This window comes from Natator depressus, chromosome 12, assembly GCF_965152275.1.
Source record: "Natator depressus isolate rNatDep1 chromosome 12, rNatDep2.hap1, whole genome shotgun sequence".
Classification (NCBI taxonomy): Eukaryota; Metazoa; Chordata; order Testudines; family Cheloniidae; genus Natator; species Natator depressus.
This window is the reverse complement of record NC_134245.1, coordinates 19,248,953-19,275,946: the sequence shown is the minus strand read 5'-3', so window position 1 is coordinate 19,275,946 and position 26,994 is coordinate 19,248,953. Positions and strand designations below refer to the sequence as shown.

Sequence of the window (26,994 nt, the reverse complement as noted above, 5' to 3'; positions counted from 1 at the left end):
AATTTTTGTGATGGGCACTTATTAAAACATTGGTTTTAACAGTGCCACATATCAGAGCAGGGACACTTATACAGGGTCTGTCCTGTAAGAACCAGGAAATGGAGTGGAGTTTATACCTGGTCAAATAAATGGGGAAAACCTTCACAAAAAACAGTTGCTTTTGTTTGTTTAAAATTTCATTTGAAATTTTTATTTATTTTACCAGTTCCAATTAAGCTAGTCTTCAGATCTTAGGATATGAATAATTGCTGGTAATACATTGAGACAGGCCACTTACATGGTATTCTAATTCTGCAGATACTTAGAGACAAGCAAATTTGTGGGAAGTTGTTCTGCATGGAGGAGTGTAGCAGCAAGCCTATTTATAAGGCTCCCATCCCCATAGTATTTAGGACACCATATATAAAAAGAGCATGTTTTGTTCCAAGAGGACACATGCAATTCAGGGTATGGTTATTTCCTTAAAATTAGATTATTTTGTAAATAAGATTTTGCCATTTCAGGAACAATTATACAGTTTTCAGTAGTAACTGCTCCCAGAAAAGCACTCTTATCTTCCACTGCACTGAGCTACGCAATTGAGATAGGTGAATATCAGACAGATGGAATGAGAAGCTGCATTTTTTAATCCTTCTATAAAGTCTCTCTCCATAAAATAAATTGCGGAAAAGAGAAATAGAAAATCATGGCTTTTTCATTAGTTAAATGATGATTTTTATTACATATTTCAAAATCTCCCTTTGCATCAATACTAGATCATTCTCTGTTCTCATTACAATTGTGGGGGCATGGATCAGCATTCACATGGCACTCCCAGTCAGTTCCCACCTGGGCTAGGTTGGAAGTTAATAATCCCAACAGTGGACCAAATTCGGTTATGAATCCTGGTCACATGCCACCCGAGGCACGTTGTGCATATGCAAAGACGACCACAATTGTGCAACCGAGTCACACACTGAATTTCTATAAACATAAAGACGTTCTCAATAGTTTTGCTGTAAGATTTTTAACCAGTGCCTGTGCAGTTTTAGGGAAATTAGTAAATCAAACAAACATTTGATTAAGTTAAACTACTATAAGAGACCAATACCCTTCACATACTTTTAAGCTTGTAAATGCATTAACAAGAATGAAAAATACCACCAAGCACATGTAGGCACAAATAAAGCTGCTTTTGGGGCCCAATCCTGTAATTCACCTCCTGCTTAACTCAATGGGACCTGCTTGGTACTCAGCATTTTTAAGCGTTGCTGCTGAGGTCATATGCAGTTCCCATTATTTAAGTTAAAAATAAAGTTTTGTAGTTTCTTGACTGCCCTCATTCTGAAGTTTCCTTCATTTAACTTCAATGGGCCCTTGTAGCTCTTACTTTGATTTATAATTGGACAAATAACAGTCTCCATATCTTTAAATATTATTTTCTCTACTTAACTTCAACTTTATTGGCTCATTGTAACACCTTTTGAATCTGAAAACAGCAAGGTGGGATTACCAGCCTTAAAGCGGAATAAAGCATTAATCTCTGTTTATGGGTAATTAGGTATTAAAAATTATGCCAGAATGCAAATGATGGGCTAGGGAGAATGGCAGTGTTAATCACACCAATGTGATTTTAAGGTCCATGCTCTTGCAACCTGCCAGAGATGGAAGTTAAATACTTGTGCATCTCTGGAAAACTGGGAATGCCAACTTTCAAGGGGTACAAATGTTTACTTCTAGCTCTGCTGTTTGAGAAATACCAGACCAGAAAAATCCCACTGATCCCTCTGGCTAGCACTTTTTTCCACACTATTCCAGGATTTAAATTTACCAAGTACAATCATCAGTTCATAATTTTATGTCAGTATTTATGTTTTGGGGATTTTTTTATTTGAGGGGTTTGGGTTTTATTTGTAGGGAGTGTATGTGTGGTGGGGAGAGATGCATGGGCTGACCAAGGGAACAAAACCACCCTTAATCTGCTACATTTCAGGGAAAATAAGATGCACTAAAACTAAAAAGATAGATATATTTAGTTTCAGGTTCTAAAGGATGAAGGAATCATGACCTTAATTATAAAAAGAGGCCTATGTCTCCCCCCTGAGAAATTCAAAAGAGTTGTAATATGCTATTTTAGAGTTTCCTCCTGCACTTGACCAGCTATGTTCCACGTACTGCACGTCAATCAAAATGGCTAGACCAGAGCATTTGAAGATCTCATTGAGATACGGTGAGGGGAAAGCATGTCACTTTCTCAGGCTAGTGGAGTATATAGGTTCTCAGATAAAAATCCCATTGGGAATTGGAGTCTGGTTGTTCACACAGAAGTAGTGTGTATCACTAAGAAAACAGGTCAGCATTGGTTGGGCTCCACTTCAGCAAAGCCTGCAGTGATCATAACCTTAGCACTATCCTGCTCCACCATTTCTTCCAATAAATATTGGCTATCACTTGGTGGAGCAAGGTGGGAGCACATTAATACCAGCTGCCTCAACAGACATAAGTATAATCTTCAAATCTTTTACTCAGTATTGTGCGTAAGTGGCATTAAAATCAGATTTGGGGGTTTATTTAAGTCACAGCCTGCATAACTGATAGTGAAGGAAGTCCATACAGTAAGCCCTGAGCAATCAGAATAAGATAAAAACTACAAACTGAATGATGGCCCTGATTCTTCCCTCAGATTTGCAACCCAAAATTTGTTTGATGGCTGACAGCAAAACACTTGTGTGTTTCACAACGCCAAGAACAGAAGAGCAAAATGTTCTGAAATGTTATAGAGAATGATTTGCCACTGAAATACAGTCAGATCTAATGGAAGATACTAGTAATTAATATATGTTCAAAGCAGGACTCTCCCTCAATTTCAACAGGAAGTTCTCTTAAAAACAAAAAAGATGGCAAGACAGCCCAGTATGCTCACCAATTCAAGTAAATATCTTGCAAACTTTTAAAATCCCTTACAACATGCAACTTAAAACAGTAAAGATTAATTTGAAAACTGCTCATAACAGTTCACTTTTAAAATTAAAACTATGTGCCTGTTTATAGGAACCTCATTTTTACTTTGTATTATTAGATGTAATAATCTGGCTATAGAAAGATTTCTTCTGGAGAGGACAGAAGACAGCACATGATGTCAAGTAATCAGAGGCAATTTCTGGAGTCAGGGATGAACGGTGTGTTTAGAATTAAGAGCTCACTAACATTTCAACTTTTTGTGCAGTTTATATATTTAACTGAGCATATTCAAGTCACAGACACCAAATAAAAACTCTTACAAAAGAAACTGAAAAGGGTCTTAAGAAAATCTTATAAATCTACTGGAGATTCTGTAGTGTTTATAGAAGATTGTAGAGACACACACACACACACCCATCTTAGGAGACAGTTTACACCCACACATACACAGGAAGCGCACCCACTCTACACATGCAGGATTAATTGCATTTGGGGAGTATAATTCAAGAAGCATTTATGCCAACTGTATTTTATGAACACAGCTGTCTTCGAGAGAATTAAAAAAAGTCACTGAAACAAAGATTTTAGATTGAAGACGCCCTCCTTTGCTGTCTAGCAACAGCAGAAGAATGTTAATGTAATAATTAAAGAAAATACATTACATTAAAGACAAAACATGATATTTGCAATAAATATTTACCTAGATGTAGAGGGAAGTAAATGAGAAATAATTTAGTTTGCCAAAACAACTGTAGTGTAAGAAAAAGAACTGCATGTGATATGTATGTATTTTGGGTTTACAATAGACTTCTTTGCAACTTTAATATCGTAGATCACTACACAAGAGATATTACTTTCCACCTGCAGTATCTGCCTTTGTGTTTTACCCTGTTTCAAGCAAGCAAACATTCCTAAACAGTATTTCCTAACAAAATGTTCTATCATTTAAACAAAGGATCAAAGGCTCCCGGATGGTTCAAATCAGCTATTGCCACAAAAGATACAGAATGCTGCAAATTATCTGTGAGGCAAAGTTAACTGTCAGGTCTGGCTTCATATAAAATAAACCTTCCTCCCCACTGTCGAGATACATAAGTCATGCTATCACAGACGCTGAGATGCTCAGATAAGGAGCCTGGTCCTAAACCTTTACCTCTGAACATGGAGGAGTAAAACTGAAGAGAAAGCCAAAACGAAGGTGGATCAGGAGGCAGACAGAACTGGGTAGTTTGTGATACTCTACTGATTGTGTGTTATTTTGCTAAAACCAGATCTTGCGCTAACAAGAGTGATAAATACCTGACTAGAGACACACAGCGTGTTGGAGTGTTAGCAAAGCAGGAGTAGTTTAGTGGGAAAAGGAGGAATATGGAGTTCTTGATTTTCCTCAGAGCCATACTGTGCATTTCAGCAGTCACTGTTACCATAACCGTCCCTCTAGTCACCCCCACACCCACCCACTCAGCAGAATAAAGGCAGCCGGCATCTGGCAGGGCTTCTGGATGTGTCCAGAGATGGTCCCTTCCCCACCACGCCCTATCCTGTTCTCATATAGCCACATATTCAGAAGTGGTCACTCCTTTGGGGGCGTCCAAGCTCCGACCGCGGGGCCCGATTTTCAGAGCTGCTGAGCACCCACAGCTGCCCCCAGCTTCAGCACTCAGCACCCTGAAGAGCCAAGTTCTGGTGTTTCCCGCCGGGCCCCCAACAGCAGCAAAAGCCACTGGACTGGGGGTGCCCTGAATACTCAGCTCTCCGCCCACCTGGGCTCAGGACGAAGCCTCACCCCAGCTCGGAGAGCAGGTAGCTGGACAAGGGAGAACCAAACGCCCGGGCACCAACCAGCGTCCGGAGCAGGGTCGTGCTCTGGAGCGGCCGCCCAGACTCTGCCCCCGAAGAGGCGAGGAGGACTAGAGCGTGCGCAGCCCCCGGGCCCGGGGAGCCGAGGGAGAGGGCGCGGCCGTCCCGGCGGTTGGCACAGGTGCCGCCGCCCGTCCCCACGCTCTTCCCGCAGTGGGGCTCCTACCTTCCAGCACCGAGCAGAGTTTGTCCAGGGCCATCTTCTCTCCCGCGCGGGGCGGGGGCGGCACGTCCCTGCCGCTCCTGGCCCAGGACCGAGCGCCGGGGTGGCAGCGAGTCAGAAGCGAGGCATAGCCACGTCCGCGCGGAGCCGGGGGCGCCGGAGCGCAGCAGCGGGGGAGCTGCCCGGTGGCTGGTGCAGCTGGGCGGGTTCAGGTCTCCGCCCTGGCCATGGCCGGTGCCCCGGGCTCAGGGGAGCCGCCCCGCTAGGAGCGAGCTCAGCCAAACCCCTCCGAGCCTGGAGCCTTCGCTGCCGCCGCGCTCAGTCCCATCGAGCGGCGGGGTGGGTGGGTGGAGGCTGCCGCCGCACAGAGTGCCGGGGCGCGCTGCTCCCCCCGGAGTCGGCAGCCGGCAGCAGCTCGTCGGTTCCCAGTTCGGCTGCAGCCGCTCACTGAAGCTCATTTAAGGGGGGGGGGGGGTGTTTGCCGGAATGAGCCGCTTGTACGCATGTTCCCTCCCCCTCCCCCAGCCTCGCCAGCAGGGCCGCTCCCCTCAGAGCCCGCCCGGGCAGGGGGCGCCCCACATCGGGCTAGCGGGAGGAAGACAGCGGGTGCGAGGGGCGGGAACGGAGAGCTGAGAGGAGGACGAGGGGAGGCTCCCGCCGGGCACGTCCCAGCCCTGGGGCGCGCACAGGTGCCGGCAGCCCTGGCCCGCTCCCAGAGATTTCCCCCTCCCTGGGGAGGGCCGTGTGGAGCACGGGCGGTGAGGGGGAGAAGGTGCTGAGCCCGCCGGGGCAGGTCCCCGCCGCCGGGGAGCCCGCGATGAGGCAGGAGCTCGCTTCCTCCCTCCCCAGTTGGCCGGGGTCCCTGCTAAGCGAAGGGCGGTGTCCGTTCAGGGTGGAGCAGGAGCAGCTCCCCGGCTCCCGGTAGCTGCAGAAAAGCCGCGTCAGCTGTTCGGGAAGGCAGCGTGTGGCCGGCTTGGCGGCTCCATTGTGCCGCCTGCAGCGTCGGGGCCGGGAAGAGCCCCGCGCACGCCGCTGCCTAGCGGGAAGCGATGGCTCAAATGGAGCGATGGTTTTACATGGAGTTAATAAAAAGGCGCACTTAGCTGGCTGCCTGGCCCCGGCTCCCCGCTCTCGGGCTAGCTGGCGCAGGGGAGCTGTTAGGGAAGGGGGGAGAAGAATCTCCTCAGGCAGCGAGGGAGGCAGGGGGCTGGAAGGCACTTTCGTCGAAGCAGGGACATGATTATGGCTCTCAGCTGAGCGGGGTAACCGCGGGTCGTAGAATCAAAGCCTGGCCAGCAGAGAGACCTGCCCTGTGTCTACAAACTCGGCTTGGTTGGGTGATCGCAATGGACGTGTTGGGCCGTTTCAGGCTTGTGGTGCTGAGCTTTTTTAAACAAATGATGGAGACATGAAACGGCACGCAGCGTGTTTCCACTCCAGCCACTCACGGCTCGGAGGATGGGCACAGCTGTGAAGGGTTAGATTAGTAACGGGCTGTAAGTACTCTTCATATGCGCGCAAGTGCTTTCTCAGGTGGGCAGCTGGGCGGCACATGTAAATTCATTTAGTCGTTTTCCGTCTTCTTCAAATGTCACAAGTGAAATGAATTAATTGGGGGTGTCTCCGCCTAGTTCACAGTGGACGTTTGCCTTCGTTCCAAAAGTACCCCGCTGTTTGGTGTGCTTGACAACCATTTGTTCAGGATCCGCAAGTAGTGGAATAACAGGACTCTATCAGGTCATAGATATGTGGAGAACCTTGCCTCAAACCAGTTGCTAGTTACTGCAAGTTTTCTTTTGTTTTTATGAGCATAACATATCCTCCCCTTGGCTGTTAGATTCTCCCCTCAGAGGTTTCCCACTATTGCTGCTTGTCCCTGCAAATTTGCTACTATATTTTGTGCCATATCAGACTACAAGTGATATGTCTATCATGTTTAAAATTAGCATCTGGTCCCCTTTAGTCAAAACAAAAATAGCATTATCAGTTCTTAGAGACTGTTTAGTTCAATATTTGCATTTTTTTTCCAACGGCAACCCATGCAGTAGTGTATTGTGTTGCATTTCTAAACTTCAAAGTAGTCAAGAGCACCCTACCCTTGGTCCCTTCCTGCATTTCACCTGTCAGTGTTTCAGTACCTTATGCAGCAATTTGGAACTGACTTCAGAGCTAATAAATCTAGCAAACTGCCTGTAAATTAGATGGACACTTGCAACTGTTGTTGTATTTTACATATATTTTGTACAGATGTAGTAGTATGATTTAAAATTATATAAAATACAAACATAAAATCCTGGTACTACTACATATATTCACTAGACACACAGAGAAACATTATAGATTTAAATCTTAAAATGTTTTTTTTTCTAATGTTTCAGTTAATTTAATGGTTCATTAGGTCAGCAGCCCCTGTTATAAAAGGTCAGAGCCTTCCTTTAGCTTATCGGATATGTTTCAATATGTTTTAGTCTACCTGATACTGTCAGTTATAGCTAGTAGGGCTGGAATAGTCATTGAGTGGTAGACCAGTCACGAATAACACAGAAGTGCTTACAAAGTGGTGGCAGTGCAGTAGGTGGCACTCTTCCCTCTGATCAGTATTGCTCCCCTGTCCAGCACAGAGGTGAGGGTCACTGTATTACTGGAGGGGCCATCTGATGAGACTTAAAACTATAATCTTTACGGTTTCTGGTCATTAAAGATTCCATATCACTGTTATAGGAATAGGGTTGTTAAACTTGGTGCACTGACCAAATTTCAAATCACATCCTTATATTTTGCTTACTCAAAATTTCCTTTCAGAGTGGTAGCCCTGTTAGTCTGTATCAGCAAAAAGAACGAGGAGTACTTGTGGCATCTTAGAGACTAATAAGTGGGTTTTAGCCCACAAAAGCTTATGCTCAAATAAATTTGTAAGTCTCTAAGGTGCCACAAGTACTCCTTGTTCTTTTTTCAAAATTTCCTTGCAATTTCAGAGTGATATATTAATTGCAGTACATGATAAGCAGTGGTACCAATCAGATGGGTTGGGGGGAATGCTCCCCCTGCAAATTTTTTCAACTTGCTCAAAGTGCCATAAGTGGCAGAGCCAAAGGGGCCATACCCCAACCACTTTAAAGCTATGGCTTCATACTAGTTCAGTACAGCTGTTGCTGGAGAGGTCGGGAGTGTTGCTCCCACTATGTGGTCATAACACCACTGAAATTTGACTTGGCTGTCTCTCCATCCAGACAGAGGGGTGGCTGGCCAAATTTCAGTGAATGGCATTGCGACTTGGTGCGACAAGGGGTCACAATGCAACTCTAATTTGGCCGGCCACCTCTCGTCCAAACAGAGGGGCAGCTGGGCCAAGCAGTGTTGCAAGCTGGTGCACAGGTAGTCTGTTTCTTTAGGGTGGAGAGTGTGCAGGGGAGTCTATTGAGAACTTGTCTCTTAGTGGTACCAGTAGCAGCCCATGCACTGTGTGGATAAGAGAGAGGGGAGACTCTCCCTCTGAGGAGACCAGAGGAGCCTGCAAGAGGAGGGAGGGATGAGTAGGGATCGGAATGGGGTCCCTGATGGGAGGGGGGCTGGGAACGGAATTCTCCCCCTTCCAACAAATCTGAATTGGCACCACTGGTCAAAATTGGTGTGCAGATTTTTCTATTAATTATTTAATTGCTGTTCCATTTCAGCAGTGGGTGAATTGATTCCTACATATCCATCTTATGCACATATTTTATAGAGTGGTAGTGTCAGACTCAGTTCTACAGTGTAAAGTCACTGTAAAAATGGACCCTTCTTATTCAGCAGATCTGCTCTCTGCACGTCTGCTGACTTAGTGACAAAAAGTATTCACCATGTTAACCTTGCAAAATTCACACTGCTACGAGAAAATATGGATTCTATTCCTGTTTGTGCATTAACAATATTTTTATGCAATTTACAACCCCAGGTCTAAAATATGACTATCCCATTGACCAGGTCTAAGTGAGCCAGAATTTTGCGGGATTGCATTGATGTAACTTCAGCAATGGGTTGCAGAGATATAACTGAAAGCAAAATTTGGCTTGCAGCATCTTTATTACTGGTGATGATGCACAAGAAGTAAAGAAACCATCTTGATTCTCAATCTCAGGTTGAGTTTGCACTTAGGAAAACATCTATTTATTTGTCAGCTGTCCTGCAACAGCTAGTGATGACAAAAAACACAACAAAGATCCCATGCTTTAATTAGCCAAACCTAGAACTGTGAAGCACAGACTCTACTGTGGCCAACTCAATGCAAACCTGAACTTGTTTTTGGTACTACAGTGATGGATACTATAGGAATATTTAAACTAGACAGGGTAAACTTGATCTAGAAGTCAGAGACAAACATGCCCCCCCCCCCCATGATGCCAGTTCATAGTATTATTACAGCAGAAGCATACTTTAGTAGTGAATTTGTTGAACTTCTCATTCTATGATTAAAGGTGCTACAAATGTGCAATGTACTACAGCTAAATTCTGCAAACACTATTGAAGTTACTGGGACTACTCATGTTTGTGAAGTTAAGCAGAAGCATTTGCAGGATCAGACTAATGGCACAGTTGTAGCAGCTGCTGAGCTATAATAAAAGGCTGTCTTGCTTTTGCATTAAAACTGATTTTGTGCTGCCTCTCTTCCAAATGCCCCTACCCTAAAATTGCCAGAAGTCCTCTGTTTCAAATTTGCTTTGAGTTCTGCTTTGTTTTTGTTGTAATAGTGTTTGAAATAATGTTAGAGGCATGCCGAGTAGCAGATGGGTGCCTGTTTATTTTATAAATCACCAATAGTCTATAGCCAGTGGACAATTTTGGACCACATTTGAAGTGCTTAGGATATTCTGTGTTTTATGCTAGGCACATACAAAAATAGGTGTTAATCATAGAGAGTTGGAGAGGAGTTGGGAACTTGTTTAGTGATGCAGAACTATTTTATTGTCTGGGCTTGTCTGACAGACTATAAATGGCTTGTATGAAAATTCTTAGTGAGATACAGCCCCCAAATATGAGATGTTAGAGGCCCTTGTGTTTTCTATCTGCTATCATAATGTAAACATATTTAATGTCATGCTGAAAAAGTTATTCAGTGTAGAGTTAGGAACATCACAATTTAGCCAACTTCCTAAGTCTCACAGAGGCCTCCGGCAATCCTTAGAAAGTTTGCCAGACAGTTGGCCGAGTTGCAGTGCCCCCACATGCATACTCTCTGTCACATAAAGCTTTATGGGATCATTGCTCCTAGCCTGCATACACATAGCCAGAACTGTACCTGAGAACAAACATTGAGACTTCAGGACAGGTTTATCTCATTAGCGACTTACTTTCCATTTTACATTGGTTGAGTGAGTCCATCCTTCTTTATGGTTAAATGTCATCCACAGAAAAATAAATACTTTTTCCAGGTTTGAAGGCAATCATTCCCCTCTCCTCAGTAGAATTTAATGTGTCACTGATTACACGTGCCTTAGGCCCAGAATGAGCCCAGCTCCTCCTCGGCCCAGCTCATAAAATGTAGGCAATAATGTAGAAACAAAGGTTAGTGTATGGGATCATGTATACTTGGCATCATAGTTTTTTTAAATAATGGTTTAAAGAGATCTACAGGTATTTATAAATCCATGTATAAAACTAATCATTGTGGTTAATATTTTTAAAGTGACACATGAAAATTGTATTCCAGCATCTTCTCCAAATTTATAGCCCCAATAAGAAAAAAATGTTGTAGAGAAGAATGGAGGATGGCAGTGGTACAGTCAGCAAACCACTGTAGTGGCTTTTCCCAATTTAAGATGTCTTGTAGCTGTAGATCTCTTTAAACCATTATAAAAAAAGTCTTGATCCAAAAATAACACCACTTAAAGGGAAAATGGAGCAGCAGGCGCAATTAGTTGTTGGGGAGAAATTAACTGTTGCATTCTGGGAGATGAGAACAATGAAGACTCATGTTTATTTCAGCAACCATTTGTCAGCTGGCTAGTTGACGGTTTCTGCATAGGTGAGATTTCACATTGAAGAAGCCTCCAGCTAGCATTGTTCATCACGGTTGAGTATTGTGGATGTGTTCTGAAAGTTTATATAGTTAGAACAAGTTCTCACCACCCAATTACTGTGAAGAGCACTTGGAAATACACGTTCTAATTACAGTCACATCCTTGATCTTGCTGTTAGTGATGGCAATTTTGCTGAAAATTTTTGTTTTTGACACCTGCAGTATGGAAAGCCTAAGTAAGGTAATAAACATATTATTGTAACTTAATGTTTAACAATAAAACAGTATTTAATACTGATGATATGTAATGCTTAGAATGTATTGTTCATTATCATTATAGGGAAAGCTGTGTGTTGCAACTAGAATCTGTTGCATAATAAAGCTTTTATTAGAAAAGCTTCTAGTCTGTTTACAAATAAAACTTTAAAAACAATCTGAATATAAACTGATGCAATGTTGGATTATTGAGTGTGCAAAATATCCTGAAACAAAATCTAAGAGAGGCATAGAACTGACTCATTCAACTCATTGAGATGTTCATTAAGAAACTGACCAGTACACATGGGAGATGTCAGATTACCTTATATATACACATACACAAGTAGCTGGTACCAGTGAAAGCTTCACAGATTGGCAGAAGTATATCATGGATGGTTCTCCTCCTCTTGTATGAGAGCTCATTTTTAAGTGTCATGACAGTTACAGAAATAAATTATTCTAACCATGATTTACGATGGACATAATCAGTTTAGTTTACCAGCCCTGTTTTCCTCTACTAACAGCTCAATGTTGACAGGCGAATATAGTATCAGAGGTTAATGGGTGACAACAGATTATGGGGCAGTGACCACTCATACAATGAAACAGACCAACAAGGCTATAATATAAAGATAGCACCAACGATAATATTTGTTTGCACTTAAGCAACAAACGTGCTTGATTTAATAAACATTTATTATGAATGCACGTTAACAGATTTAAATACACAGTGAATCATGTAAATGCAAACCATTTTAAGAACAAAGGAAAACTGTATTACATAAAACAAAAGCATGATTGTTTTCAGGGAACATGTATTACCATTGCTGCAGTCTGATCTGGATGATGGAAAGCTATCGACATTTTGAATATACAGAACTGAGCTTCTCTTCAGACATAATCATCACTCTCTTCCTACAGAATTTGGGAAAAGTAGCATAACATGCCCTCAAGTAAGAAGTTTACATCAAGGACTTGATATGAACCATAGAATACCTCAGCCCTTAATCATGAATGGCCTCTGGGGTGGAAACAGGCAGGCCAAACATAGGACTCAACCCCAGTCTCCCTTACAGGTTTTCCTATAAGCTTCCCCCCAGGAAAATCAAATTCCATTCATAATCTTGATGGCTATTTGCTTTCATAATTAAATTTAAGTATAGTCACATTGATACACATCAATACTCAAGCAAAATTCTTCTGATCACATCCATTCTAGGAAGGCATAATTTTTACATATTTTGGATTATGATGATTAATTTCTGTATAAACTTAGGTTTTATTTATTTTTTAAAATTTGAATGCTTCATGCCTAGAACTAATATACATCAACAGTACAGATGTCCGATGATTAGTTATTTGGCTATTAGCTTTGTAGATTTAATTTAGTCATTCAGTAAATAAATTCTCATCTAACTATTGCATGTAAGGATTAAAACAAAGGAAAAAAGATCTAGACACTTTAGATCAAGCACCCCAAGAGTAGTTATAGTAATTGATGTAAAATGTCTCATCTGATAACCTGCATTAGGTTCATTTACAGACATATAATTTATATTGCAGAAATGACAAGACCAATTCCAGTGGCACTAAAGGATTCTTCTCAGTGAAATGCTAACTTTATTTACACGTTACTTCTTTTCCATCAAATGTTGTACTGGAACAAGTGGCAGTATGTAAACATTGGAACAAATGCAAAAAAATCCCTTACTAAGAAAAATAAATTGACAGTGTTGTTAAATAAAGGCCAATAACTGCCAGTATATACAAATTGTTTACTGAAAGCTCATATTGAGACATTCAGGTATGATTTTAGTGCTTTTCAAATAAATACCAAATAATGCAACATGTACAAATAACACACTAACAATACCCCAGCTCCCCCAATCTCCTTTACAAGTTGGAATTTCGTATTTTGAATAAGCAAATGAATAGCAGCTCCTTCATAGATCTTAAGGCATGTTACATAGCATCAAAATGGAACCGATGGGCTTCTTGTCGTTTCTCTCTGTCATCTGCTTTCTGAAAAATAAACCATAACACTTTATAGAATACAAGAAACAGTATAGCACATACCTTGCATTCTAATAGAAAATTAGTTTTCAAATGCCACAGAATGGCTGTTTTTTCAACTCTGTCATTCAACAGAAGACAAAAAGCTAACTAACTGCCTCAACAATTAATACTTAATAGGTGTCAGTTTATAATAGCAATAATCTGCTCAAAATTGGCTGCTGCCGTTAATGATGAGATGTTTTAGTATTAATGACCCAGTGCTTTGGGTTATTCTAATGAACGTTTTTTTCAAGGATTATTGCTTAAGTGGTTAAATGAAAAATGCTTCTTAGTGCGCTTTTATGTCATCTGCCTTGTAAAAGATGATAAATATTATGAGGAATGGTGAATTGGCTCTGAAGCAACCACACGTGGTTCCAGCTCTTGTAATTTAAGAACTAGATTATTTTAAAATTACTGTTAAGAGAACCAAAATTGAAAAATTTGACAAAAGGGACAGTAAGACTGTAGCAATTCAACCAATAATAGCATTAAGAACTGCAGATGAAAAATTGGGGCTCCACTTTGTTTGTGGGCATATGCATGTGTATAAACAGTGAACAACTGGGAAGGTAAATACATTTCTTTCCTTATTTGAGTGCTATGCATGCAGATCTGTCAAAACAACAGTGTTACTGACATGTGTGTGTTTATGGATAAATAAGGGGAGTATTCAGCTTGTACCTATATCTGTATGGTCTCTAGTTACATGTAGTAATTTTCCATGTATTTTATTTCCTCTCTCCAGTCCAGAATATTTTACCTATGTACTTCTTTCCAGGGTTTACTAATGCTGAATTAACTTTATTGGGAACTGAGATTAGCCTTATGTGACAAATAAACTGTTTGTCTGCAGCTACAGAGTCCTAACGACATTTCTAACATATACACGAGCAAGCAATGAATCGCTCTTTGAATTTATCCGACTTGCAAAATTCTTCGTGCTTGCTACTTGAGGCTAATACTTTTATTTTTAAGAGTGAGTAAAATATTGTTGTTGGTTTGTCACCATCATGACATAGGCATGTGCCTGAGCTGGTAACCTTTCACAACAATTTTACTAGGTATCTATGCTATATCTCTCTCTATATTTCTATAATGAAAACTAGGTTGTGGGAAACATATCACCTGCTCTGGCTCCATTCCAAAGATTTCGTTGTCACAGACCACACAAGTGTACAATTGGGCACCCTACTGGATTGTGTTCTACTGGATTTTGCTGTTTTAGTCTTCTGTGACAGGCTTACAGTTCTCAGTGTAGTTAAAGCATCCCCCCCTTTAAAAACAATTTCCATTCAGTTGTGTTCTCTCTTTCTTTCATGCATTCTGAAAGTGTTAAAGACGATTTCTGAATTGACAATAATAATACTGATAGTTAAGTTTTAAAGTGCTGTCTATGTAAACTGATTAACCATCACATTATTCCTATGTGGTATGATGATCACTATATAGATGGGGAAACCAAATCAGAGTGTCTGAGTGATTTGCTCACACAGCAGGGCAAAGGGAGGCTGAGAATGCAGGAGTTCCCGGATCCTTGCTCATCTGACACCTATCTGAATGTTTAACTGGCCTTTTAGTTCACAAACACTGCCAGGCATACCAAGTCAAAAATGCAGTAATTTTATTTGACAGCTGTAATTACGGTATGCTAGGTAGCAGCACTTATTGGCTATCCTGCCAGTTGAATATTATTGTGCACTGAGAGTGGTTAAGAAAAATGGGACCACTTTTCTTTTGTGACATGAAAGAACCCTCTCAAAATGCTTCTTCAAATCAATGAATTTCTATACACTGTAGTGTATTTCAGCTATATACAACAAAACAGCCAGTATGTCCATGATAAAATCACACACACTGTCTTAAATGTTAATGTTAGTACAGTCAGTGAGGACACAAAATGACAAGGGATGTTTCCCTTCTCTCTGAATTACCAGCAGAACTAAAGAAGGGTAAGCTGGGGGTTTACATTTAGTTTTATTTCCAGACTCATTCCTTTAAATTCTGATCAAAGGCTGAGAGTGCAAGATATTCATCCTGGATATGAACTAGGGTGACCAGGCGCCCCATTTTATAGGGACAGTCTTGATATTCTGGCCTTTGTCTTATATAGGCACCTTTTACCCCCCACCCCTGTCCTGATTTTTCACACTTGCTGTCTGGTCACCCTAATATGAACTGAACATTTTCCATTTAGTTATGAATTGTGGTTTTCCCTGAACTATCAACACTTACCTGTTACTCCCAAATTTCCATTTTTATGACTCAGAATTAAAACTAAATACCAAATATCTGTTTCTAAGGTTTCAATAAATCCTAAATTATCCTAATTTTGTGAACAATAATAAAGTCTGATACCTTTCAGGTATGAGAGGATTATTATAGATTGATGAATTTAGTGAATACCTCCCAAAACTTTTCAAACTGAAAAACACTGTTCAAAACAACACAGCTTAGGGCATATATTAAAATATTAGGAAGTTTAAAGTACAGTAAAGATACATCTAGAAAATCATTTCCACTTAATTAAGCTTACCTTTTCTTGCCAGTGCAGTATGCCAATTATTGCTAAGATAAAAACACAGACTCCAATTAGGGCTATAGCTGTGAGCAGCACAATGTTACTTGGGGTCAGGTACAGCTTGGCACTCCAGCTACACAGAAGAGGAGAAGCAAAGGAAACCTCAGTCACTGTTCATTAGGAGAAAGAGTAGATTCAATAGAGATTATGTTTACAAAAATATAAAGGTAGTACGGTGACCCACGACTTGGTCTTCAAAAGCCAGGGGCTTTACTGAAAGAACTCCCCTAATAATGTTTACTTACAAATATAGGGTTTAATATCATTGCCATTTCCAACTAATGCCATCTCTAAGCTTAGTTTCTATTGAACTACTCACAGAAGTGCTATGGTTAGCCGCAGGGACTGACTCTTTCACTTAGGCACTCCTTAACGTGGCACTTCTTTTGCAGTGGGCATGGAAGGGAGCAAAATAAAATGCACAGGATAAGCCTCCAAAAAAGCCGTGCCTGAGACTTAGGTGAAGGGAAAAGAGCAGGGAAACAGTCCACCTGGCATGCTGCCTCTTCTGCCAAGAAAGCCCCTTTGCTGCAACACAGCACTGCAGGGGACTTGGGGAGCAGTCATTGTACATTTCCATCAGTCATCTGCATATCTACACTGTTCAGAAATTAATGCTGCATTAAGTTCCTCTCTGTGCCTACATAAGTATCAGAACCCACTGTGCAGGCATGGCAAGGACAGCCAATGACAGCTGTGCTTCCAGGGAAAAAGAGAGGCTAGGCAGCATCATGGAGGGTCATCACACTGTAGAGTAGTACTTCATTTCCTTGTAGATAATGAAGTGGGGGTTCCATAGGGTACGGATGCCTTGCTTCCTGTCTCCTCCACAAAATCCCGCATTTGGAGGGGAAATTTATAAAGAAGTCTGCCTGACAAACTTTGTGGAGTTTCCTGAGTGCTCTTGGTTTTACTCCATCAGGGAACAATGTGACTTTAAATCAGGTTACAACAGGACATTTCTATGAGATACAGAAATAGCAACAATTTCAGTATTTGAGACAAACATCTTTGCACATCCCATACTAGTAGAGTGTATTAAGAGACAAAGTTACTTAGTCTTTCTAATCTGTTTTATTCCACTTTTCTGTACTTGGGTATTCATAACAATTGATTTTAAATCATGTAGTAAGTACCTTATGCACAGTACGCTACGGACTATGAAACTAGAAAGATTTTTCACATCAGAATAATTTTTAACATTGATAATAAAGGAGTTTAGGATCCAGAAAGCTTACTCCTGAGCTGTAGCACATTTCTGCGCCATTAAAGACTACGTCCAAAAATATGTTTTATTGGTTTCATATCCATCAGATGTGCCAATGTGATATGGTGTTTTATGAAAACCAACCCTACTGATCATAGGGAGTTAATAAACAAGATGTCAGTACAGTCAGATAAGGCTGTAAGATAACTATAGCCAATCAAATGTCATCTCATTCTTTCCTTGAAGTACAAATTGTTTGATATTGATTTTACTTAAGTATTTCAGCAAAATTAGCTGCAAGTGCCTCATTTGTGGTGATGGGATATAATGTTTTCAACCTGCAAACATAAAAATGTTAGCATTTTAGAGAGCTGACATATTAGGCACAATCTACAGAATTTCTGTAAAACAGATGGATTCACAAGAAACTGCATCCCTCCCTATCCTGCAGCTTTCCAGCACCTTCCCCTTAGGGGGCAATTTATCAGCCTCCCTGATGCCCTTTTCTGACTTTGTCTATGGGAGGGGTGATCTGGGCTTGCAATGTAAAGTCCACGTCTGCAGTATGGTTAGCTTAAGTAGTTCATTTCCTGCATGTCCAAATATTAACACAAAACCCTCTGAGCCATAGGTCCCTGCATCCAAAAATCTCAAGGCACTTCACAGCCATTTATTTAGCCTCATACCTTTTTTACCTATAAACTGAGGCACAGATTTGTTAAGTTTTTGTAACTTTAACTACTACTTGGATCTTTTAAAAATATTTAAGTTATTTTGAAGAAAGATAAATTCAAGCCCATCACAAGTTCGTCATATTTTCAAATAGGAATAATCCACTTTAAAGCTCACATCATTTTAAACATTCAGCTCAAACTTTGTGACCAAATAAGACACTGCCATTCAGGCCTCACCTTCCACTCTCTGCTTCAAACTCCAGTGGCAAAATCTTCTAACGTATGTATTACTGCTTACCTCTCATTATATATGCTTAAAAGTACAGCATTTTTTGTTTCTTTTAAATATTACATGATTGTTGCATGTAGTAGTTCAGTGCATATCTTATTTTTTTAAGTGACTCGCTCAAAGGCCTATAGTCAGTCAGTGCCAAAACTGGGATTATAATCCAGGAGTCCTGACTCCTCGTCCCCTGCTTTAACCTAGACATACAGTCTCTATGTAACCAATACTGCATTAAGAATCAAAGGCAACTATTTCTCTCTCATGTTTAGAGAACTGTTGTGTTTTCATTTAAAAGTTTAAAGTTAAGATTCTTCTAACAAGCAGCAATTAAATATAGACCCCTTTTTGGATTAAATCAAAATTTATTGACCAATGAGGTCAGTCTCTGTAGTCAATAAACCTTGAAATAGACTGAAAAATGAAACCAATGTGTATTTTATTTCTAAATAAATTTGCAGAAAACATTCCTTCAGAAACACAAGGGGGGCAAATAAAAGCGCCTAAGAGGTTGGTTGTAGCTGAAAGTGGTACAATAGAATTTATAAAAATATCAATGGCAGTGAGAATGTATAGAAAATTAATTATTGCTAATTTGAAGAACAGTACCCTTGCATTACTTGCAAAGTACGCTTTGTCAATGAGATTTTATTTTTAAACAGGATTCCTAATATATTTACAATTTTTGTATTTGGAGATGTGCACATGGATTGTTGGCATGGGTGACTAAGTGCTGGCCACGGCCCCAGTTCAGCAAAGTACTTAAGAATGTGTCAGATTTTAAGCATGTCAACAGATTAATACATTTTAAGGCTGGAAGAGACTATCATCATCATCATCATCTAATCTGACTTCATGTACAACATAGTTCATAGAATTTCACCCAGTAATTCCTGCATCAATTTCTGTTTGCACTAATGTGTAATAATCTTTTAGAAAAATATCTAAGTGTACTGCAAGGCAGGCTGTCTTTCTAAAGAGATATGGTCTGTCTCACTGAGAAGTTAGGGGCTTTATGTAGAAATCACTGGGGAAGTTCTATCACCTGTGTTATACAGGCTGTAATGGCCCCTTCTGGCTTTAAAATCTATGAATCCTTCCAGACCTTCTACTACAGGACTACTCACGTGCTTAAACTTAGACAAATGCTTAAGTACCTTGCCGAACTGGGGTCTGTTTGCAGAAACTGCTCAATATTCTCCCATTTGGAGTATTAAAATAAGCACTTGTGTAAGTCTACGTAGAGAGATGAATTGAGTTGCCCAGAGTCACCAGCAGGGCAATGCCAGAGCTGGTAATGAAACTCAGCTATTCTGAGTCCCAGTCCAGTGAGCTATTAGGTCCCACTGAATTGAGTCAAGAAGCAAGTAATTTACCTGACTTCTTATTCTGGCACCATTTGTAGGCTAGCTAGTAAGAATCAACTAATTTTAAAATAGCTTCTAATGCAGCTTATAAAATTAAGGAGATAGCCAAACAGATCATAGTGTTATCCTTGAGGAAATCCCATGGTCCAGTTACACATTTTTTAAAAAAAGGGCAAAAGTGTCTTTTATATACTTTATATAATAGACTGACCACTCAATTAAAAATTTAAGTCAGTCAAATCTGCTAATATACAATGAATATTTGGTATCCTACAGATAATATTATATTGCATAGAAGTACAGATAGAAAGAAAAATGGATCTTTTAATACGTGAAGTACACATAGGCCTAATGCCACCCACTCCATCCGAACACCCAGAACTAAGGAGAGGTTCAGATCCAGAGCTGGAAATATTGCTCATGCCTATCTCAGATTTGAACTCTTGGGGTGAGAAGACTTCCATCTATTTTTAATGATAGCAATGGAGCACATGGAAGGCCAAATTTCCAAAACAGGGTACAACTGGTGGACCTACCCAAGACGTGCACACACCCACTGTGGTTTAAAAAAAAAAAAAAGTACATCTGTGGGTATAAACAAGCAAATGTAGTAATAGTGTAGCTAGACTCTAAGGTCCTGCACCTGCAGTGGGCCTGTTTGTGGTGCACATGTGGGGTTTTACAAGTGCACAGATTTAACTTTGAAGCCTTATGAGGATGATTATGTATCAGTCAGCACTGTTCTATATTTCACTGCTGATCAATGCAGCTACTCTGGAAATGAGGGTGACTCCTGAGTAGTAACCTTTCCCCCTGGGATTTGACCCGTCTGTTCTCAACCCATTGTGCTTAGCACTGAAATTTTGGCCCTTGATGTTTGGGCTTTGTTCACCCAATCTTAAAAATGTTTTGGCTTTAAGAGACAGGGAAGGGAACTTTTATTATGGAGAAGGATTAGGGAGAAGAGTCTGATGACAAGGGTCAAATTTGTCAGAAAAGGGGGATGTTAAGCTCCACTCAATTGCAGAATAGCTGGATGTTTCACCTAAATTGATCATCAGTGAAATAGTAAAGTGTAAACTATAAATCTTCATTAGGATTCAAAGTTAAAACCCCATTGAGATGAATTAAGCAGTTCTCTCTAAAGTGGTACTGTTCAGTTTGACTGGCTGCAGACTTGAGAGAACAGACCATTTTGTCCTGATAATTTGTATATTTGAAGAGAATAGAGGATTCATTCCTTAGGCAATTTCTTCCTATTTTATTATGTTACTGGAGGAAAGAATCAATTCTGTCAATAGAAGAATGGATTAATATCCTTAATGCCTGTTTATCATTGGAAAAGGCTATTCAGAGAGAACGAGGATTCACTGGGACTTTTGAGAAAATGTGGAAGTACTGCTTGGGGATTTAAGGAATCTGTAAAGTCTGTTCTTCCCTTATTTTTGTAGAGGACATCCTTGATGTGTCAGAGCAGCTGCACTGTGTGCACTCCCATCTTAACTGAAAGCAAAAGTACAGAGGGATGCGCTTGAATCTGTATGTTTGACTCCGTAATAAACACTTCCTTTCTCCAAAATGTTAGTCACTGAAGTTATATAAGAAAGTTTTAAACAGCCTGACTAAAATCATCTTCCTCTCAACTGCTCATCTTCTCCTGTCTTGATGCATGATATCATTTCACTCGTTTTTCCCATCATCAAAACCTCCAGTCATGGGGTGTGACTGGAGCTCAAGAAGACATTCCCAAGCTGTCTTTAATTTAGCTATCTCGGATCCTGGAGCAGTTAAGTCCACACAGAATCCTGGTTAATTACTTGTAGGGCTAGTCTGCACTAAAGCACATGCTGGTGCAGCTTCAGTGCTTTGGGACATCAGGTAGCTAGATTACAGCTAGCTCAGGTATGTCACCTTGAGCTGCAATCATGCTATTTAAATGAAATCTGGATATAATCGTAGGAAATGTCTATGTGTAGTGAAAGTTTTGAATATGTATATTTCTCCTGTTTTCACATAATCTCCAATATTGAGTTCCACCTATTGTCAGTCTACAGTGTCCATATCTGCATGTGTTTCCTCTATGAGAAAACTAAACCCAATAATTTGAAAGCAAGAGGATTTAGAGAGATTTCTGTACATGGGAATCTTTAAAATACATAAGGCTAGAATGTTAAATCTTATTCAGCTGACTGATGTTATTCTTGTGCTTAATCGCTAACGCAACATATTTTATATAAAAGGGATGTCACATCTCATCTCTTCTCATATTTGATTCTACAGTAAAGTTATAATGCTGAAATTGTGATACAAGAATAATTTCATTATATATAAAATTGACTTCACTGCAAGATCAAGCAGAAGAGAAAGCAAGAATGTGACTAATAAAGACTTTATTATGAGTAGGGGTCTACCAAATTCGCAGCCGTGAAAATCACATCACAGAACGTGAAATCTGGTCTCTGGCTGCCCGGATCTGAAGGCAGAGTGGAGAACAGCTGTTGCTGGCCGGGTACTCAGCTCTGAAGGCAGCGCTGTAGCCAGCAGTAGCGGAGAAATAAGGGTGGCATGATATGGCCACCAGCAGCTGCTGCTCTCCGCTCTTCAATACCTCTGCTGCTGCTGGCGGCATTGCTGCCTGCAGAGCTGGGCGCCCGGGCAGCAGCTGCAGGTTTCCCGCCGCTCAGCTTCAGGCAGTGCCACTGTCAGCAGCAGCAGTAGACAAGTAAGGATGGCAATACCACAACCCCCTAATAGGCACGCAACCCCTTTTTGGGTCAGGGCCCCAGTCTGAGAAACGCTGTGCAGAAATCACACATTTTTCATGGGTTGGTCACAGTATAAATAGCAAATTTCACGGATGTGTTACACATCTGCAAAATGTGCTATTTATGTCGTGACCAATCTGGGAAAAATGTGTGATTTCTCCGTGATTTAAGTAGACCCCTAATTATGACAGATATATTCAATAACAGCAAAAGTAGCACAGAAAAGTGCTGGCCAAGTTCAGGTTTTTGGTATAAATGTTTTTATTCTAAATTGATTTCAGTATGAAAGTCCTCCTCCAAGGAACCCTCTGACCCCTAGCTACAGGAAAATACATGTATCCATGGCAACACACACCATGTGTTGAAGGACTGAATAGAACCTTTGTATCTAACTGGACACACTGAATGTATATCTGATGAAACCAAAAAAAGCCTATTTTCCCCATGACCATGCTTGCTACTTGGTCAAAAAGAAAGTTGGCAGGTATGTTTTCATTTATTGGAAAATACTTAATGGATGCTCACTGTAAATATATAAAACGTTTATGCAAATACCTGTATGTTCAATAATTTAAAGAGAAAATACCAATATTACTATAGTGTGAAATGCACAATATATTTTAAATTTGACTGTCATGATCCACAAAAGGAAATAAAGCTACATGCTTATTTACAAGAATCTCTCATACAGATGAGGGGATATGTACACATATTCCACATAAACATGTACACATATTCTCTCTCCATCTGCCTACTCCCCGACAATTTAGCAATGGTCACAAATGAACACATCTATAATATACCAAGTATGACACACTGACAATATCCTGTAATAGCCTGAACAAACTTTATCTTAATTCCATAAAGTTTATTGAATTAAGTTAAACCTGACTGAATTAGGGTCAATACTTTGGGGTACATTGTATAAAAAATCTAACTGTGTGTTATTGTGGCATTGTATGTACCTTCTCTAGTAGGGAAAGGGGGATGCTAATGTACTTCCTCCGTTATCAATCCTTTGAAGCCACGCACCTGGAGAGGTTTGCACATACTTGTTCAAACTGGAATCTCCAGGGACCAGACAAAGCAATGGTTTTTGGACAAACAGCCTGGTTTTAAATTGGCTCAGGGTCTTCTACCTGATACAGCAAACGGACAGGATCCCTGGTCCATGGAGGGCTCCGATCCTTTGGGGAGGGTTGGAAGGACAGGGCCTCCTGAGGCCTCATGAGACTGAGTGCTTGTTCTGAGCTGAAGCTGTGATGAACTTGTAACCACAAGGAATCCCCCTTATGTGGGGTTTGAAGGACAGCTCCTGTAAGAATCCATGTTAGGATTGGGGTGAACTCTGGTAAGCTTATTAGCACGCATATAGGTTCTTTTATTGTTTTCACTGTAGAATGTTTTTTACCTTAAGAATAAAGTAGGCTTGCACAGGAAGTGTTGTGTTGTGCTTTATAACTGTAGCAATTACACCTCGCAGTCTCTGCAGAGAAAGCAGGCAGACATACCTGGGCAGCCTGTCTCTGCTGGGAATGACACAGTGAGGACAGGGAATGGTGCAGTCTGGAAATAGCATGGTCAGAAGGGAGGGAGAAACGTGTCTCCACCCAAGAGAGGTGACAGCTGGAGTGTCTGGAAACTAGAGTGGTTGCCCTTGATGGACAATAAAGGGGGAACACAGTTGCAGTTGCCCTGAACGGACACACCAAGTTCTGAATATGCTAATCTGCTCTTCAGATGATCAAATGTAACTAGCTGCACATGAAAAGAAAAGACCTTTTCTGTTAGAATTTTTATTAAACCTTTTCTATAATCATTCCACCATCATTCATTCATAGTCCATGACACACAATTACAGTTCTGCATCCATAGTATCATTTTCAAAATCTACTTCAAACAATTATATTACCTTCGAGGAACGTTGTGTGGATATGGAATGACTATAAGTTGGGAGTTCGGGATGATAGCTGTCCATTCCTGTTTTCTTATGGACTGAAAGAAGGAATGAAGGTATATCCACTTCTTACAAATTAATACAAATTTTAAATATTCTGAACTTTTCTGATTAATGTTATACAAGAAAAAACAAAAAGCTCAAACAGTTAATTTTCCAGGAGACAGGAAAAAATAGTGATGATTCTCTAACATTAATATAAAGATTTTTTTATCCTAAAAGATCCCAAAGCAATTTACAAACTGAATAAAAATGATACACAAGGATCACTTCATCCACCACTGAAATACCACAATGTCTGAGGTGAACCATGGCAGTGTTTAAAAAGTGCACATTAGCACTCCAGTTTAGAGCAGGAAGTGAAGAATACGCAGGGGTGAAAGTAAGTCTAGGGACTTACTGGGCTGGGGCCTGCTGTGGCCCCCGGAAGGGGCGGGGCTGGGGGAGGTCAGAGCCAGCTCCGGCCCACCCTATACCGGCAAGTGCTTCCTTCCCCCTCCCCAGGGTAACAGCGGCAGCCAGGGGCTCTAGAAGCGGTTTAAAGGGTCCTGGGCGGTAGCGACGGCCGGAGCTCTGGGCCCTTTAAATCGTCCCCGTCACCGCTTCGCCAGGGCTCCGGCAGCAGGGCTCCGGGGACGGGGCTCCGGCTGCCACTACCGCCCCGGCCCTTTAAATTGTCCCTGGAGCCTGCTGGAGCCCTGGGGAAGCGACGGTGGCGGGGCTCTGGGGACGATTTAAAGGGCCCAGGGCTTGGCCACCGCTACGGCCCCGGGCCCTTTAAATCGCCACCCCAGCCCCACCGCTGCTACCCCAGGGCTCCGGCAGTGGGGCTCTGGCAGCAATTTAAAGGGCCGGGGGCTCCAGACACTGCTGGGAGCTGCAGGCCCTTTAAATTGCGCCTGGAGAAGTCGATCCACCCTGGTACGGCGCACCGGCTCTTGTCGGTATGCCATACCGGGGCGTACCAGCTTACTTTCACCTCTGAGAATATTATATCCAACTGATTCAGTAGGGAAATTTTATATAGGCAGAATTTAATTATCCAAATGTAGTCAGGACACTGGAGTAAACAGTCCTATTTTTAAAAATAGCATTGTGAGACCTTTCATCACCACAAGTTGTCAGGATCGTGGTTTCACATTTCATCAGCAGGAAGGTTCCTCCAGCAGAACCGTTCCCCTTGCACCATGCTGGTAAAGAGTACAATACCAATTCAGAGGGAAGCAGGTGATTCAACAGGTGACAGACATTGTTTTCCTGCCCTACCCTGGAATTCTTGGGTGTTTCCCAGCCAAGTACTGAGCCATGTGGGCCTCATCCACCTGGGGAGATCTGATGGGATTACAATATAAATTAGTGTGGTTGCTGGCATAATAATTGGATTCTTAGAGCAAACTGAAATGTTATTAATATAAACCAGCTCTATTTTTCTATGCAAACAGCACACAAACGTGTACTTCTCTGTTTTTCTCATGAGTGATATTTTTGTTTTCTTGTTTACTTCAGAGGCTAAAGAGTTAAACTATACGCTGGAGAAAATGGACACACAGTAGTCTTCAGCAAACCGTTTTCAATACCCATTAAAAATGTTTCTTTATAATTCTGAGTTCTGAAAGAGAACAGTCCTAAGAACAGCACCCCCCAAACTTCATTGGGCAAGGAAAATACCAGAAAAAATAGTTCACCCATTATAAATCTCAACTTACCTTTTCTCCTAAAGGACGAGGAATGCCAACATATAAGTGATCAAGGAAATTAGCACTGCGTCCCAAACCTAGCACATTGTAAGGCAACTGGAGAGCGAAATGAGCTGACTGGCTAAGTTGTCCAGCTAGAATTTAATTAAAAAAAAAAGGTGTAGTGAATCTACTGCTTAAGACTTTCATCACAATAACATGTTTTGACTGCAGTAATAATAATGTTTTAAAAATTATAAGTAAACAATACAATAATCTGTTCTTAAGTGACAGATCCTGCATTTCCAAATAATCTGTGGGCATTCAACATGAAGAATAAACTTATTCCACTAACAATTTCAGAACTAGCCACCAAATGTATACTGTAGACCAAATTTTCCTCTGATTTAAACCTGAGTTACATTAATTGCAAGCCAGGGTAGAAATTGGCTCCATTGATAATAGATAATTATAAACAACTGAACACAAAGAACCATTTTCCATTAACTGAAAGCATGAAAAAGATACACATTTTTCTTAGCTAGCTTTAGATTCATTAACAACATATGATCTCCAGATATATTACTTACTGCATTTTAGCAAAATCTCTTACAATCTTTTCATCTTCTACAAGCACTTCTACAGCATATACTAACTTGGATCAAGTGTGGATCCTTTGTTTTCTAAAAAGCCCCTTATTAAAGGATTTGTTTATTGTTTCCATAACAGGAACAAGATAAACAATAAAGCCACTTCAGCCCTTCACCAGGATAACAGAAATAATTTCAACCTGGAGAAGGGGACTGGCCGGTGACAACATGAGGTAAGTTTTCAAAGTGTGAGAAATAGTTTTCACAATTTTTTTTTAAACAGGAATTTGAGTGTCAAATTCTTGCACTGCTTTGACATGCTCTGATAGGTTATATTTTAAATCAAGTATCTCAAATTAAGCAATAAGACATGACAGGTTGTGAATTTTGGGTGCAATAATTCACACCTTATATGTTAGAGTAGGAGGCCGCAGGCTGAGTTCTATTTATGCAACTAGGCAGGAATTATTATAACATAATTCAATCCCTGCAGTCCTTTCTTAGACAAAAATAAATATACTCCACCACCAAGGGAAGTAATTATTGGCAGGATGGTAAAACTTGAGAGCAAAGAGATCAAGATATTCTGACATGTTTTCTATTTTAATTTTATGGATTCTGAA

At 40.8% G+C, this 26,994-nt stretch overlaps 2 protein-coding genes across 3 annotated transcripts in view; both read right to left on the bottom strand.

The window, feature by feature from the left end:
- The window catches only part of NETO2 (neuropilin and tolloid like 2), a 62,818-nt gene extending 57,412 nt beyond the window's left edge, over positions 1–5,406 (bottom strand). For both annotated transcript variants that reach the window (XM_074968664.1, XM_074968665.1), the window contains exon 1: positions 4,967–5,406. In XM_074968664.1, coding sequence (XP_074824765.1) covers positions 4,967–5,000 — 34 coding nt within the window. In that variant the 5' untranslated portion in view covers positions 5,001–5,406. The remainder of the gene's footprint in view (positions 1–4,966) is intronic.
- A 6,557-nt stretch (positions 5,407–11,963) lies between these two features.
- ITFG1 (integrin alpha FG-GAP repeat containing 1) overlaps positions 11,964–26,994 on the bottom strand; it is a 208,258-nt gene continuing 193,227 nt past the window's right edge. The window contains exons 15-18 of the mRNA XM_074968663.1: positions 25,812–25,936; positions 24,061–24,143; positions 15,808–15,925; positions 11,964–13,238 (exon numbers count right to left, since the gene is read on the bottom strand). Coding sequence (XP_074824764.1) covers positions 13,179–13,238; positions 15,808–15,925; positions 24,061–24,143; positions 25,812–25,936 — 386 coding nt within the window. The 3' untranslated portion in view covers positions 11,964–13,178. The remainder of the gene's footprint in view (positions 13,239–15,807; positions 15,926–24,060; positions 24,144–25,811; positions 25,937–26,994) is intronic.